This window comes from Bidens hawaiensis, unplaced genomic scaffold (assembly GCF_021521415.1).
Source record: "Bidens hawaiensis isolate Kalapana, Puna unplaced genomic scaffold, B.hawaiensis_p1.1 tig00013988_1, whole genome shotgun sequence".
In the NCBI taxonomy this organism is placed as follows: Eukaryota; Viridiplantae; Streptophyta; class Magnoliopsida; order Asterales; family Asteraceae; genus Bidens; species Bidens hawaiensis.
The window spans coordinates 273,091-285,554 of record NW_027492200.1 but is presented as its reverse complement, the minus strand read 5'-3'; the positions used below and the strand labels follow the sequence as shown (position 1 = coordinate 285,554).

The window sequence follows — 12,464 nt, the reverse complement described above, 5'->3', positions numbered from 1 at the left end:
TAATTTGTCATTGTAATTATCAGCATTAATTAAATATAAATATGCATTGTGATCGATATAAGTCCACAAGCTTTTTTTATTTATCTATAATCATAAGACCACCCGTAGTGGCAACTTTTTGGAGGCGTTTTGCCCAATAACACGGGGGGCACACACACCCCCTCTCCCCCCCCCCCCGGCGTTTTGGGGAATTTTTTTAGGCGTTTTCCACATAACGCGAGAAATGGGCTAAAAAATCAAAAATATATCCGTTAAAATGCCGTTGGATAACGCGAGAAATGAGCTTTACGACTACACCCTATTTTTGTAAAAATCCATAACTCTGACTGGGAGCCACGTGACGCATAATGCCTGAGGGTGAGGTTTTATGACTACTCATGGTCTAAAGATGTAATCAAACACTAGACTTAACAAACGATAAATGACATCATCACCAGTTGGGAACCTCCTGCTTGATATACGAACTTTCCACTTGGCATTTCGTTGAATATTCGGTTCGCTTTATGTTTACCTCTCCGTAGATGACATCACCACCAGTTTGGGAAACTCACACTTGACCTCTGGTAGCAACTCGGGACTCGGGTGGTAGATTTTTCGATATCTTTGTAAGGCCTCGTTACCGGTAGCCCTACTTTCGTGTTGGATTTACTCATAAACACAGTTCTAAATATCAGAGTTAATTAAAAACATTCACGAAATATAAAAACTTTAATAAAACATTTCATAACAATTAAAAACTTGTCTTAAACAACCAACTTGTCTTTCGAAAACTAAGTAATTAAAACATAATACGCCCTGAGCCTTCCGATGCCAGTCTCTTATTCAACGTCACGTGTCTCCTCAAGCGAGCTGCCTCATCCTACTCACCTGCGTGCATACTAAAAGTCAGCTACGCTGAGTGAGTTCTAGTTAATCATACATTATACAATACACACAAACTTATATTCTTTCATTCATACTTTCATACTTTCTTTTGTACTAACTTGCTTTCATATCTTACGTTATAAAGAGCATTACGCCCTACATTCCTCGAGTATTATTCGGGCTCGGTACCCTCCTTCCTCGAGTATTATTAGGGCTCGGTACCCTCCTTCCTGAGTATTATTAGGGCTCGGTACCCTCCTTCCTCGAGTATTATTAGGGCTCGGTACCCTCTTTCCTCGAATATTAGTAGGGTTCGGTTCCCTAGTTCTCGAATATTAGTAGGGTTCGATTCCCTCTTCGTTACCATACAACCATACATCATACCTCGAGTATTATTAGGGCTCGGTACCCTTTTCGTAACCATACAACCATACAACCATCCTTTCCTTCTTTTATTAACTTTATCACGTTCATACACATAAGCATACATATCATACTTACCTTATACATAACGTTCCGACCTGACAGTACGTGCAATATCCGAAGATCGTTCACGTACCATCAAGCAATCATTCATACATTTCACATTATTCACATAAGGCATACACTTATCTCTTAGGATAAGCGTATTAACAAACATATTGAGTATGCACACAGCTCCGAAAACATAACACATAAATGGGGCTAGAAACTCACCTGAATCCTGTTACGCTCTCCGTTAATCGTTATTCCCTTCTTGAGCTGTGCACGGCTAACTGTATAATATTTACATGTATCAATTAACTACTACTACTACTCAGGTTGTATTTCTATCTTTATATAACCCACAACGAACGGGGGTCCGGGGGCAGCGCCCTTGGCAGCGGGGTCTAGGGGCGGGCAGCCCCTAGCAAAGTCCAAGGGGCAGAGCCCCTGGCTGGGGTCGAGCTGCCAGGTCAGCTTGGAAAAATTTTATTTCCATTAACTGTATTAACACATTTTTCATTAGGTTTTTAATTTATTTTCTAATTTGCTAACTCCAGCGAACTTATCATTAAGCGAACTTAACAATAAGCGAACTTAACATTAAGCGAATTTACTGTAAGCGAACTTAGTGTTAAGCGAACTTATCTTTTAAGCAAACTTATCATTCAGCGAAGTTAAGCATTCAACGAACTTAACTCAGGCGGAGTTAGCATTGAACGAACTTATCACCAGGCGAAGTTATGGCTTAGCGAACTTACTCAGCGAACTTATGTACTCGGCGAAGTTCATACAATGGCGAACTTAGCTTGTAGGCGAGGTTAAGCTTGTAGGCGAGGTTGTTCAGCAGTGGTTACTGTTCGCTCTAAAACCCCTTAATCATAATCGTTTAACACGAAATCCAGGAATATGATATTTAACTAACCCGCGACTATTCCTATAGTCGTTTTTTGTTAAGATTTGACCCGAAAACACGTAAAGTTTGGACCTTTAATTTCATAAACGTTCAATACAAGATCTACGGTTTATCTTAAACGAACCGTACATGTTTATGGGTTTATTAGGTTCGTCCTAGCATCAAGTTCGCTACTTTACGCTTCGTTTAGATCCGATCTATTATCGTTTCAAGTTTCATGGCAAACCGTCTATAAAAACATGAACTTTAAGATCGAAATCTTACCTTTATGTGTTCGGTTTGCGTGGTTATCTCGTATCTAGCTCGTATATCGAAGATCTAATAATGGTTGGCTTGATTTTGGTCTCGGACGTCTCTCTCTCTCTCGTCCGTATAGGAGGTGGTGTAGGATGTGTGTGTTTTGAGTGTGTAGAGATTTATGAAAGATGGAAATGATAGTTAGGGTTTTAGGATGGTTTAAGGGGATTTTTATATCCCTTAAAACCCATGGACCTAAGGCCCATTTCCTTTAATCCATCTTAATTAGTCCAAGTCCATGATCTTTTCCTCATTAGACGTTAATTAGTAATATTAAACGCACGACAATTTAACGCAACATTCTCTATTTATTATTAGAATATTTAGGATGTTACAATCTTACTCGAACTACGTAGTTTAAATAATTTTTTAAAATAACATTCAAAATTTCAAAATATTTAAAATTGCTATATCTTCACAGCCATAACGTATGGCATCTTCCATTAGTAAAACAAACGTAAAAAGGTGTTTGACATAAGAATATAAAATGAAATTAAAGATGAAATTAAGTGGAAAGGTAACGTAAAATTCCTAGAAATAACCATAAAAATATACTCCCTATTGTCTTATTAAAAATATCCATATTTTCTTTTTTATTTGTCTAATTATAAATATTCATTTTCAAAATTTATTAGACAATTTTCAAGTTTACCCTTAAACATATACAACTAACATTAATAAATAATATTGATGGACCTTATTTTCAAGAGCATTATTGTCATTTGGTAAGGATAAAAATTATTATTCAATCTATCTTGAACTTTGTGTTTTTTCAAACTATGACATTTTTAATGGGACGGAGGGAGTAATAAAACTATAAAAGTATAAAAAGATTAAATGATTTAATTGAGTGCAAAATCTGTGATAGCATAAATAAAAATGAAATGGAAAAGGGCTCGTACAATTCCTAGAAAACCAGAAAAATGTAATAAAAGTATGAAAAATAAATTAAATAATACAGGTGTCAGTATGCGTTGAAGGTGCTCAGAAGGTGCAGCAGATCCAAAGAATTGTTCACCTTATAATGATCGAAGCGGCCGTGTCCATATATATAATTACAAAAAATTTTCTACATAAATGGAAGTATATTTGAAAAAGGGTTTGCAAAAGCAGTGAATTTGTTAATTATTTTTTTACTAAAATATACACAAAAGACACTCTTTATTTAGTCATTGTAGCAATATGGCAATTACTGAATGGGTGGTTATGCAGGCAATATTAGAAAACAACACAACTGCCTTTAGTAATATGGTTGAACAAGATGAACAGGTAATTGGGCGAAAATTTGGAAACGACGTCACCGCGTTACACCTAGCTTCTAGGCTCGGGAAGGCTGAAATGGTATCACTTATTCTGGAACTGAGGCCAGAAATGGTGGCTGCTGAGAATGATAAATCAGAGACACCGATCCATGAAGCGTGCCGAATGGGACATGAGAAGGTGGTGAAGTTGTTGCTAATGGAGAGGAGCCAATGGGTGGCTACAAAGCTCAATCGTGACAACAAGAATGCCTTGTTCCTGGCTTGTAGCTATGGGCACTTTAAGATTGCTGAATTCATCCTCGATAACTCCGGTTTAAACATCATAGATGATGTAGCTTGTCTGCATCTTGCTGCCTCGGCCAAACAGGTATGATAGATTATTAGATTGTGTTATTTTTGTTTCTATTTTTATTATAGATCATAAAAATACATAGGTGATGAAAGATTAATTATAATTAGGTTTTGACCATATAAGAAAGTAGGGTGTTTAAAGCTATGGCTAAAGTGTTGACCATAGCATATATTGTTGATGGTTTTGTATATGAGAAAATATAGGAACAGCGAGTGACGGATCCAGAATATTTTTTCAGGGGGGGGGCATATATGCCGATAAAAATGGGTTGACCACGAACATTCCCCTAAGATAATAACAGCTTGCATTTCAATAAACATGCTATATGCAAATCTTGAACTTTCAAGTGACTTTCTAAGGTCAAGATTTATGGAAAAAACACTTACAAACAGTTACACTCTTCTCTGACCATATATTATATACTTTTGAGTTGGACTGGGCACCCATCGGTAAGCCTTGGCTAAGCCTCAATTATTTATTCCACAAATATAAAATCTTTAGCCTTTGTATAATGATATTAATTCCATTCTTGTTGGTGATGCAGCTATTGTTAAAAGGTTGCTAGAAAATGTGCCAGGTCTTGCTCAGGAGCACATAAATGGGTCATTGGCATTGCATTGTGCTTGCAAAAGTGGGCACTTTGAAATTGCAACACTTCTCTTAAGGATGGACCCTGACCAAGCTTTGCAATTTGATAAAAACGGCTACACGCTGCTACACCTAGCTGCTATCAACGGGAGCGTGGAGATCTTACAGGAGTTTGCATCCATAGCTCCTTTCTCATTCCAGCTTCAGTCAAAACATGGAGAAAATGTGTTGCATCTTACCATAAAATATAAGTTTGATGCCTTCAAATTTTTATACGGTGTGCTCAACGGGACACACCTTCTTTACCAAGCTGACCTATTTGGTAACACTGTCGAACGTCTTGCTGAAATGGAATGTTTTCTCCAGGCATGAACTATCTAGTCTCTATACTTTTCACCCTAGTAAACTTAATAGTTCTAGTTCAGTTGTTCTATGTGATGAAGATTCAACCCGTCTTTATTTTATCACGACTATATCATTGATGTTCATTGCAGTTTGAAGAGCTCATCGCGAGGGGAACACTAGGGTCAAATGATGAACAAATGGTAGGGAGTTACAGCGACATCGTTGATGAAACAGAATCATCTACCACTTCCAATTACGTAGATGCACTAGAAACTCATGTGGAAGGAGCTCTTCCGGAAGATGAAACAAACCCGAGAATAGAGCGCATGAGACATATGAATAATTCCCGCAGACGAAAGATCAGACGGGAAGAAGATGAAGAAGACGAAGAAGAAGAAGAAGAACAGCAGCAACAACAACAACGACAAATCAAAGATGACAAGACTACCCTAAAAAAAGAGCATTTAGAATTACACAGAGAGGCGCTACAAAATGCAAGGAACACAATCACACTAGTGGCCATACTGATGGCAACGGTCACATTTACCGCCGGCGTGAATCCTCCTGGTGGTGTGTACCAGGAGGGACCTCAAAAGGGAAAGGCAATCATGGGTAAAACTCAAGCTTTTAAGATCTATGCAATCAGCAATCACATCGCACTGTTTGTATCCCTGTGTGTTGTTGTTGTGCTAGTCAGTATTATCCCTTTCAAAAAAAAGGCACTGATCATGATACTGAGCATAGCTCATAAGGTAACGTGGGTGGCATTATCGTTCATGGCTGTGTCATATGTTGCGGCAACTTGGGTTATCATGCCAGTGCCCCATGCTAGCCACGGTCACAGTATGAACTGGATTTTAGCATCTTTACTGTCTACATGTGCTGGGACTCTTGGATCGACTTTCTTTGGCCTAGGGATAAAGCTTATTAGAGATCGGTTGAAGAAATCCAAGTGGCTGAAGCAAATTAAGGCTCCAACGTGATAGCAACGAATCCGTTTCAACAAATTCAGATGCTTATAGTCATGCCTGGAGTGGATACCATGCTTTCTGATTCTAATCACCGACTTATGTCAGTGTATCCCATCCTTGATATGCTTATGTACTCAGTTAGGAATTTAGTAAGTCATGCGAGCGTTTATATTGATATATGTTTCCAAGAACAAAAGTTTATAGTTTCTTCAGGGAGATATTTCATGCCTTCTGAATTCTGATCACAGGTCAAGTGCACAGTAAAGTTACTTAGATTGAGAAGAATATTCCAAGTGTATCATATTCCAATCCTATACATGTTAGTTAATTATACTAAACAAGTAAGTATCATATGGATTACATTGTGCATAAAAGAGAGAAATACCCTGAAATAAGCTAAACTCGTGTTGTAGAAACTTCAAACATATATTACATAATCATAATCAAGCTATGTTCATAAAATTAATAACATACCAATACCTATTATCTCAAATCAGAGATAGAAGCAGCTCAAGTTGCAGTAGACCGGTACCCATCCTTACTTTGTTTTCTTCTTCGTTAAGAAACTAAAACAGCAGCGTGATTTGACAATCCAAACATTGCTACAAAACCAAATATATGTGTTTTCTTTTTTTTATGCGACTCACTGAGCATGTTGGATAGCAAAACTAATTCGTTTAGAAATAACTTCTTAGAACGTGTGGTCTTACTTAAGCTGGACCAATCAGTTTTTAAGAAGACTCTGCAACAAGAAGATAGAACAGCCCCAAAACTCCGGTATGCCTCTGTTTACTGCTGTAAAGACTCCAAAGTTATGAATTCGCCTTTAGCTATCTTCAGTGATCCCGGTTTAGGATAACAAGTGGACATTCCTACAATGTAACCATATCCCCTATATCTTTTCCTTTCCCATATATAGGTTTAGACAAGCAAATAACGCGTCCATCCTGAATAACAATCATAACTTTTTACGTTAAAATATATATACTAGTTTAGACACAAAAGCATTAAATAATATTCATTAAAGAGACATGGTTACCTAAGGATGTAATGAACCGAAATTTCTTGTTTGTGTTCGTTCATTTAGGAAATTAACTTGTTCGTGAACGGTTCACAGACACAAATGAATACAAAAAATGTTTTATTTGATTTGCCTAACCGATAATGTTTAGTGTCAATGGCCTGGTCGGCTACCAAGTTTGTGTTGGTGTTTTTTTTAATGTTCATATCCATATGTTAGTTTACATATAAATTAATCACATATTTAATACATATATTTTTCTGTTTTATAGTTAATAATTTTGCTTAAATATATCTAATAAGATTAGAAAAGTCATTAAAAAAGATATTAAAACCTTAAATGAACAAACATAAACGAACACATTATCAAACGTTCATGAACACAATTGAACGGACATGACCTCTGTTCGTGTTCATTCAATTAGTTAATCGAACGAAATTCCTTGTTCATGTTCATTCATTTATTAAATGAACAAACACAAACGAACTTTCCACTAAACAGTTCACGAACAATTTTTCAAGTGTTCGGTTCGTTTATAGCCTAATGTTTACCTCTCCATAAAGAGCAGCACCTATTCCTCCAATGTACTGTTGTGCAAAACCATAAACAACATCACCACCAGTTGGGAACCTCACACTTGACCTTCTGGTACCAACTCCGTAGGTAGATTTTTCGATATCATACTCGAACTACAACGTTTAAAACTTTAATTTTTAACAAAATGTATATTGGTTTTTATTAATTCAAACTATCGTCTTTTGGTCATTGTCGGTCCCAACTAACGAATTGGCTGCTGACGGTCCCAACTTTTAACGTATTAGTTCCTAACAGTCTGCGACTAATAGAATCATAACGTCGTTAGTTGCAGGTCGTCGGAAAAACGTTTTTGGCCGGAAAGTCACACTTTTTAGCCGAAAACACCACCGGAACACCGCCACAACCACCAATTGACTCACCGCCAACCAACCACCACCACTTGAGAACCAGAAATTGATTCCGACGATGTTTCTTGGGGTCCCGGCGACTTCACTAATTAGGACTTTTACTAGAAAACGGGTCATAAGGGTCTGATATGAAGTTACCAAGATGTTTGAGACGGAAATGTTGAGTTTTCGGGGAAAAATGTGAGTTTTCTGGCAAAAAAACGTTTTTCCGGCTACCTGCAACTAACGCTGTTAAGAAACTATTAGTTGCAGACCGTTAGAAACAAATACGTTAAAAGTTGGGACCATCAGCAGCCAATTCGTTAGTTGGGACCGGCAGTGATCAAAAGGCAATAGTTAAGATTAACACAAACCAATATACATTAACAAAAACATTCAAAGTTTTACTAAAAACGCGTCGCGTCTAGCTAACTTACAAGACAATCATGGACACCAGTGTGCTGCCAAGTATCAGTAACATCTAATATAAACACTTTAACCGGAACTATGGACTCGCTCCAATCAACCCACTTAACCGTATACTTAAAATAAACGTCTCGTTCGACACTTTTCAACCCGCTTCTCACTTTACATTGTGTTCCATCATAACAACAATACAACCCGCCCACATACCCGGTTCTCAAACCCTGACCGTCTTTATCCTTCGTCACATTATACAACTCACATCTACACTCATTACACCCCCATTACATCCACTGTCCCACGAGTATCAATCGCGTATCCATTTCTCTTCATACCCAACAGGCACATTAACCGGATTACCCACTTCAATCCCATACGGATCAGGCACATACGTCGATGTTTCGTGTTTCTGATCCCATTCCAAAGAATTGGGACCGACCGTGATCACATAATCCAGAATTCCCCGCAATAATTAAATCTTTACCGCCAATTCGCTTATAATATCTCACAACAACCCAGTGATGAATATAAGTTTGTTCAAGAGAAACCGGCTTTCCCGCTTCATCAACGACTTCAGCATTGAAACTTTTTATTGCGATGTGACCTTTTGGGAACTTGATATCATAGTAGGTTTTGTTTGAAACCGAACCCGGAAGTTGGGTTATTTTTGGTGATAAAAATACCTTTGATTTCAACAGGTTTTTGAGTTTTACATGAGGTTTAGTTTGGCTAGTGCATATTGCCAATGACATGATGGATAATAAGAACAACACACATTGTGTACCAGGTGACATATGCTTGGCCTTTGACTTGAATTATTCTGAAGAAAAGAATCAAATAATTCATATATATTTTTTGTCAACATTTAAAAAAATCTGTATGAATGTATAAATAAATCATGATTTCTTGATAAATGACCGAACCGTTTCTAACACGACACTAACATGACACGTATTTGAGTTGAGCCATCTTAACTAAACGGGCTGGGTTCGGGTCAACCCATTTGGTTCGTGGGTCGACCATTAACCTATTTATGATAATATATTTTTTTAAAATGTTTTATATAATAAATTAAATTAGTAGGGTATCTTATGTCATTTAAATACTAAAAAAGAGTTACAATATATTTTAAGGTTAAAATTTATGCGTTTTATATAAATTTGTATATTTTTTTTGTAAAATGTAAACTTTTAATATTAAATATGTGAATATACTAAATGTGTTTGGGTTCACGTGTTTTTCATGATTTTCAAGTTCATGTCATGTCGGGTTGGACTTGTGACCATGACCCGTTTAACACTCCTAACTGAACCGTTAACCGAAGCCAAACCGAAAACTAACAAAATCGAACCGAAATAAACTAAAAACTGATTACCCGAAAACCGAATCAACCGAAGCTAATCGTAACCAAACCAAAACCTAACAAATTAACCGAATAACTGAACAATATATTAACGAAAACTTACGGAGTTACTGGTTGATGTAAAATATTAGATAAACCGATGAGTTGGTTTCGGTTTAGACTAATAACTGAACCCTGAACCAAACCAACCGGTTTAGACTAATAACTGAACCGTTAACCGAAGCCAAACCGAAAACTAACAAAATCGAACCGAAATAAACTAAAAACTGATTACCCGAAAACCGAATCAACCGAAGCTAATCGTAACCAAACCAAAACCTAACAAATTAACCGAATAACTGAACAATATATTAACGAAAACTTATGGAGTTATTGGTTGATAGTAAAATATTAGATAAACCGATGAGTTGGTTTCGGTTTAGACTAATAACTGAACCCTGAACCAAACCAACCCATGCACACCAGTTGAAGTTACGCGTACCTAGAAGCACGCGCTCAATGAAAATACTGTGAACTTCACGGCCTGATGTACGTTTTTGTGATTGTTAACACTGTTGCTGAGTGATTCATAAATGAAAATATGCATTTGGCTTTGAATTGCTTGTTGAAAAAAAGGCAAAAATAGATAAGCAGAAAATGATTGTTTATTTATGCATGATTGCAAATAAATAGATAACGACAAGAAGACAGATAAGTGTCGTAGTCAGAATTCAAAGCCACCTTTGAAAGTGGTGGAGACTGTAGATGTCACATCGTGTTCCATTATATGTTCGTGTAAGTTCGGTTAAAATTAAATAAACGAACAAGATATGTCTATATTCATACCTGTTTGGTTTGTTTATGGCTTTGACAAGGGATGTTAGAGCATTCATAACAATAAATCTTTAAAAACCGTTACATAAACGTCACATTAGATTCCAAACTTTTCTTAAAAACTCACATTTTATTCCACAATAACAAATCATAACAAACTGTTACATCATCACCTACCTCTACAATTAATTTATTATATCTAATTAAATTACTTTAATAACAAATTTAGTTTTAATGATTCATATATATTTAAATGATATATTAAAGGTTTAAGAAATATAAATTTAAAAATAAAGTATCTAAAAAATAAAATACATTAAACATAAAAATGAAACACGCACATTAAAAAAGCAAAAAAAGATTCACCAATGAAGTGTGGAGCTTGTCATATGTGAGATATGTTAATTGTCAAAATATATATCTTTTCTAATATATAACTTTTTGAAATATCCATTGTGTCAGTTTGTTTAAAGTTTGATAGTACAAACGCAATTGAACAAACTTTTAGCTACAACAATTAAGTTTGCATCTTCTCAAGTTTGTAGGTGACACATATATCCAAACACAAGTATTTGTTCCTTGTTGTGGATGCTCTTAGTGGGTTATTAAAAAGAATCGGTCCATTTTAAGTTACACGAGCTCGAGCTGTGCTAGCTAGCTTTGAGTTCTTTTTCCTATAGCTAGCATGAGCTTGGTTTGTGTGACTTTTTATTAAACTTGAATTTGACTTAGGCTCTACTCATTTATTATCTATTGATTAACTTATATACACTAACTTTTAGTTATTTTTATTTATTCTTTCATTATAATTTATATATGCATATATATTATTTTGTTTTTCTTATTGTAATTTTATATAAATATATAGTTAGTACATTAAATAAAAAGGTATATATATGATAGGCTAGTTTTGGCTCTAGCTCAAACCTGATAATGAAGCTCAAGCTTAAACAAACTTATTTAAAGGCTCCAGCTTGTTAAGCTCAGCTCGCTTTGAGCTTTTAATGAATCATTCTCAAGTAGCTAACGAGTTGGCTCGGATAGTTTGCACCCATAGACTAGGATTGACATGTAACACTGAATCATATGTATAACCCTTCGCTCAATGCTAGAATCGATAAATTTATTTTTCGGGCTACTCGGGTTAACTGATACCCAAACGGCATTACACTTTGCACCGGTTAAATAATAAAACATAAGACTAGGAAACCTTTGAACCATCATGCTACCAACCTGAGTGACCATTCCAATATCAAAACGTATCATGTTCCAAGGTTAAATGTGTCTTCAACTTAACCGTATATTTCTGACATCTAGCAATAGAAAACATTGTGCGTATCATACGCCAACCCATCTGGTTTACATACCACATACGTCAAGAAGACTAGGTTGGGTGTATGATACACTGACAACGTATCATACACATGATGTTTTTTTGATAGCTTGATCCGTGGCACGTATTCTCATTATATATACATGTTATTACATATCCATACTAATCATTGATGTTAGAAATCAGGCCCTTGATCGAACACATAAACACGAGATTGAACAACTTGTTAGACTCTTTTTATTATTATAAAACCAAACATACAAAATACAAAACCCCTAACCATCTATCTATACTAAAACTTTAACTTGCTCATCAAGACTCTTAACTAGACTCAAACTAGGAAACCTGCATATAAATTAATAAAAATAACCAAATATTATTACTAATTAAAATATAAATACTTAATAAATAATTCACCAATAATTATTATCTATAACATGTTTGATCTTTATCTCCAAAATTCAATATTAACGTCTTCAATTGAGATATATGAAATTAACTTGCCTATGATAGGATAGACTGATCAAAACA

The 12,464-nt window shown here is 35.8% G+C and overlaps 1 protein-coding gene and 1 pseudogene across 2 annotated transcripts; one reads left to right on the top strand and one right to left on the bottom strand.

Annotated features, from left to right (window-relative positions):
- Positions 1 to 3,721: 3,721 nt before the first annotated feature.
- On the top strand, positions 3,722 to 6,069 carry LOC143545631 (uncharacterized). Its single transcript, XM_077037481.1, has 4 exons — positions 3,722 to 4,168; positions 4,655 to 5,107; positions 5,236 to 5,410; positions 5,522 to 6,069. The coding sequence occupies exons 1-4, from the start codon at positions 3,722 to 3,724 to the stop codon at positions 6,067 to 6,069; spliced, it is 1,623 nt and encodes a 540-aa protein (XP_076893596.1).
- A 735-nt stretch (positions 6,070 to 6,804) lies between these two features.
- Positions 6,805 to 10,387, bottom strand: LOC143545647 (uncharacterized; annotated as a pseudogene). The gene is made up of 4 exons (XR_013137470.1): positions 10,269 to 10,387; positions 8,439 to 9,244; positions 7,630 to 7,767; positions 6,805 to 7,004 (listed from the first exon to the last, which is right to left on the bottom strand). The product of XR_013137470.1 is annotated as an uncharacterized LOC143545647 (transcript).
- Positions 10,388 to 12,464: the final 2,077 nt, after the last annotated feature.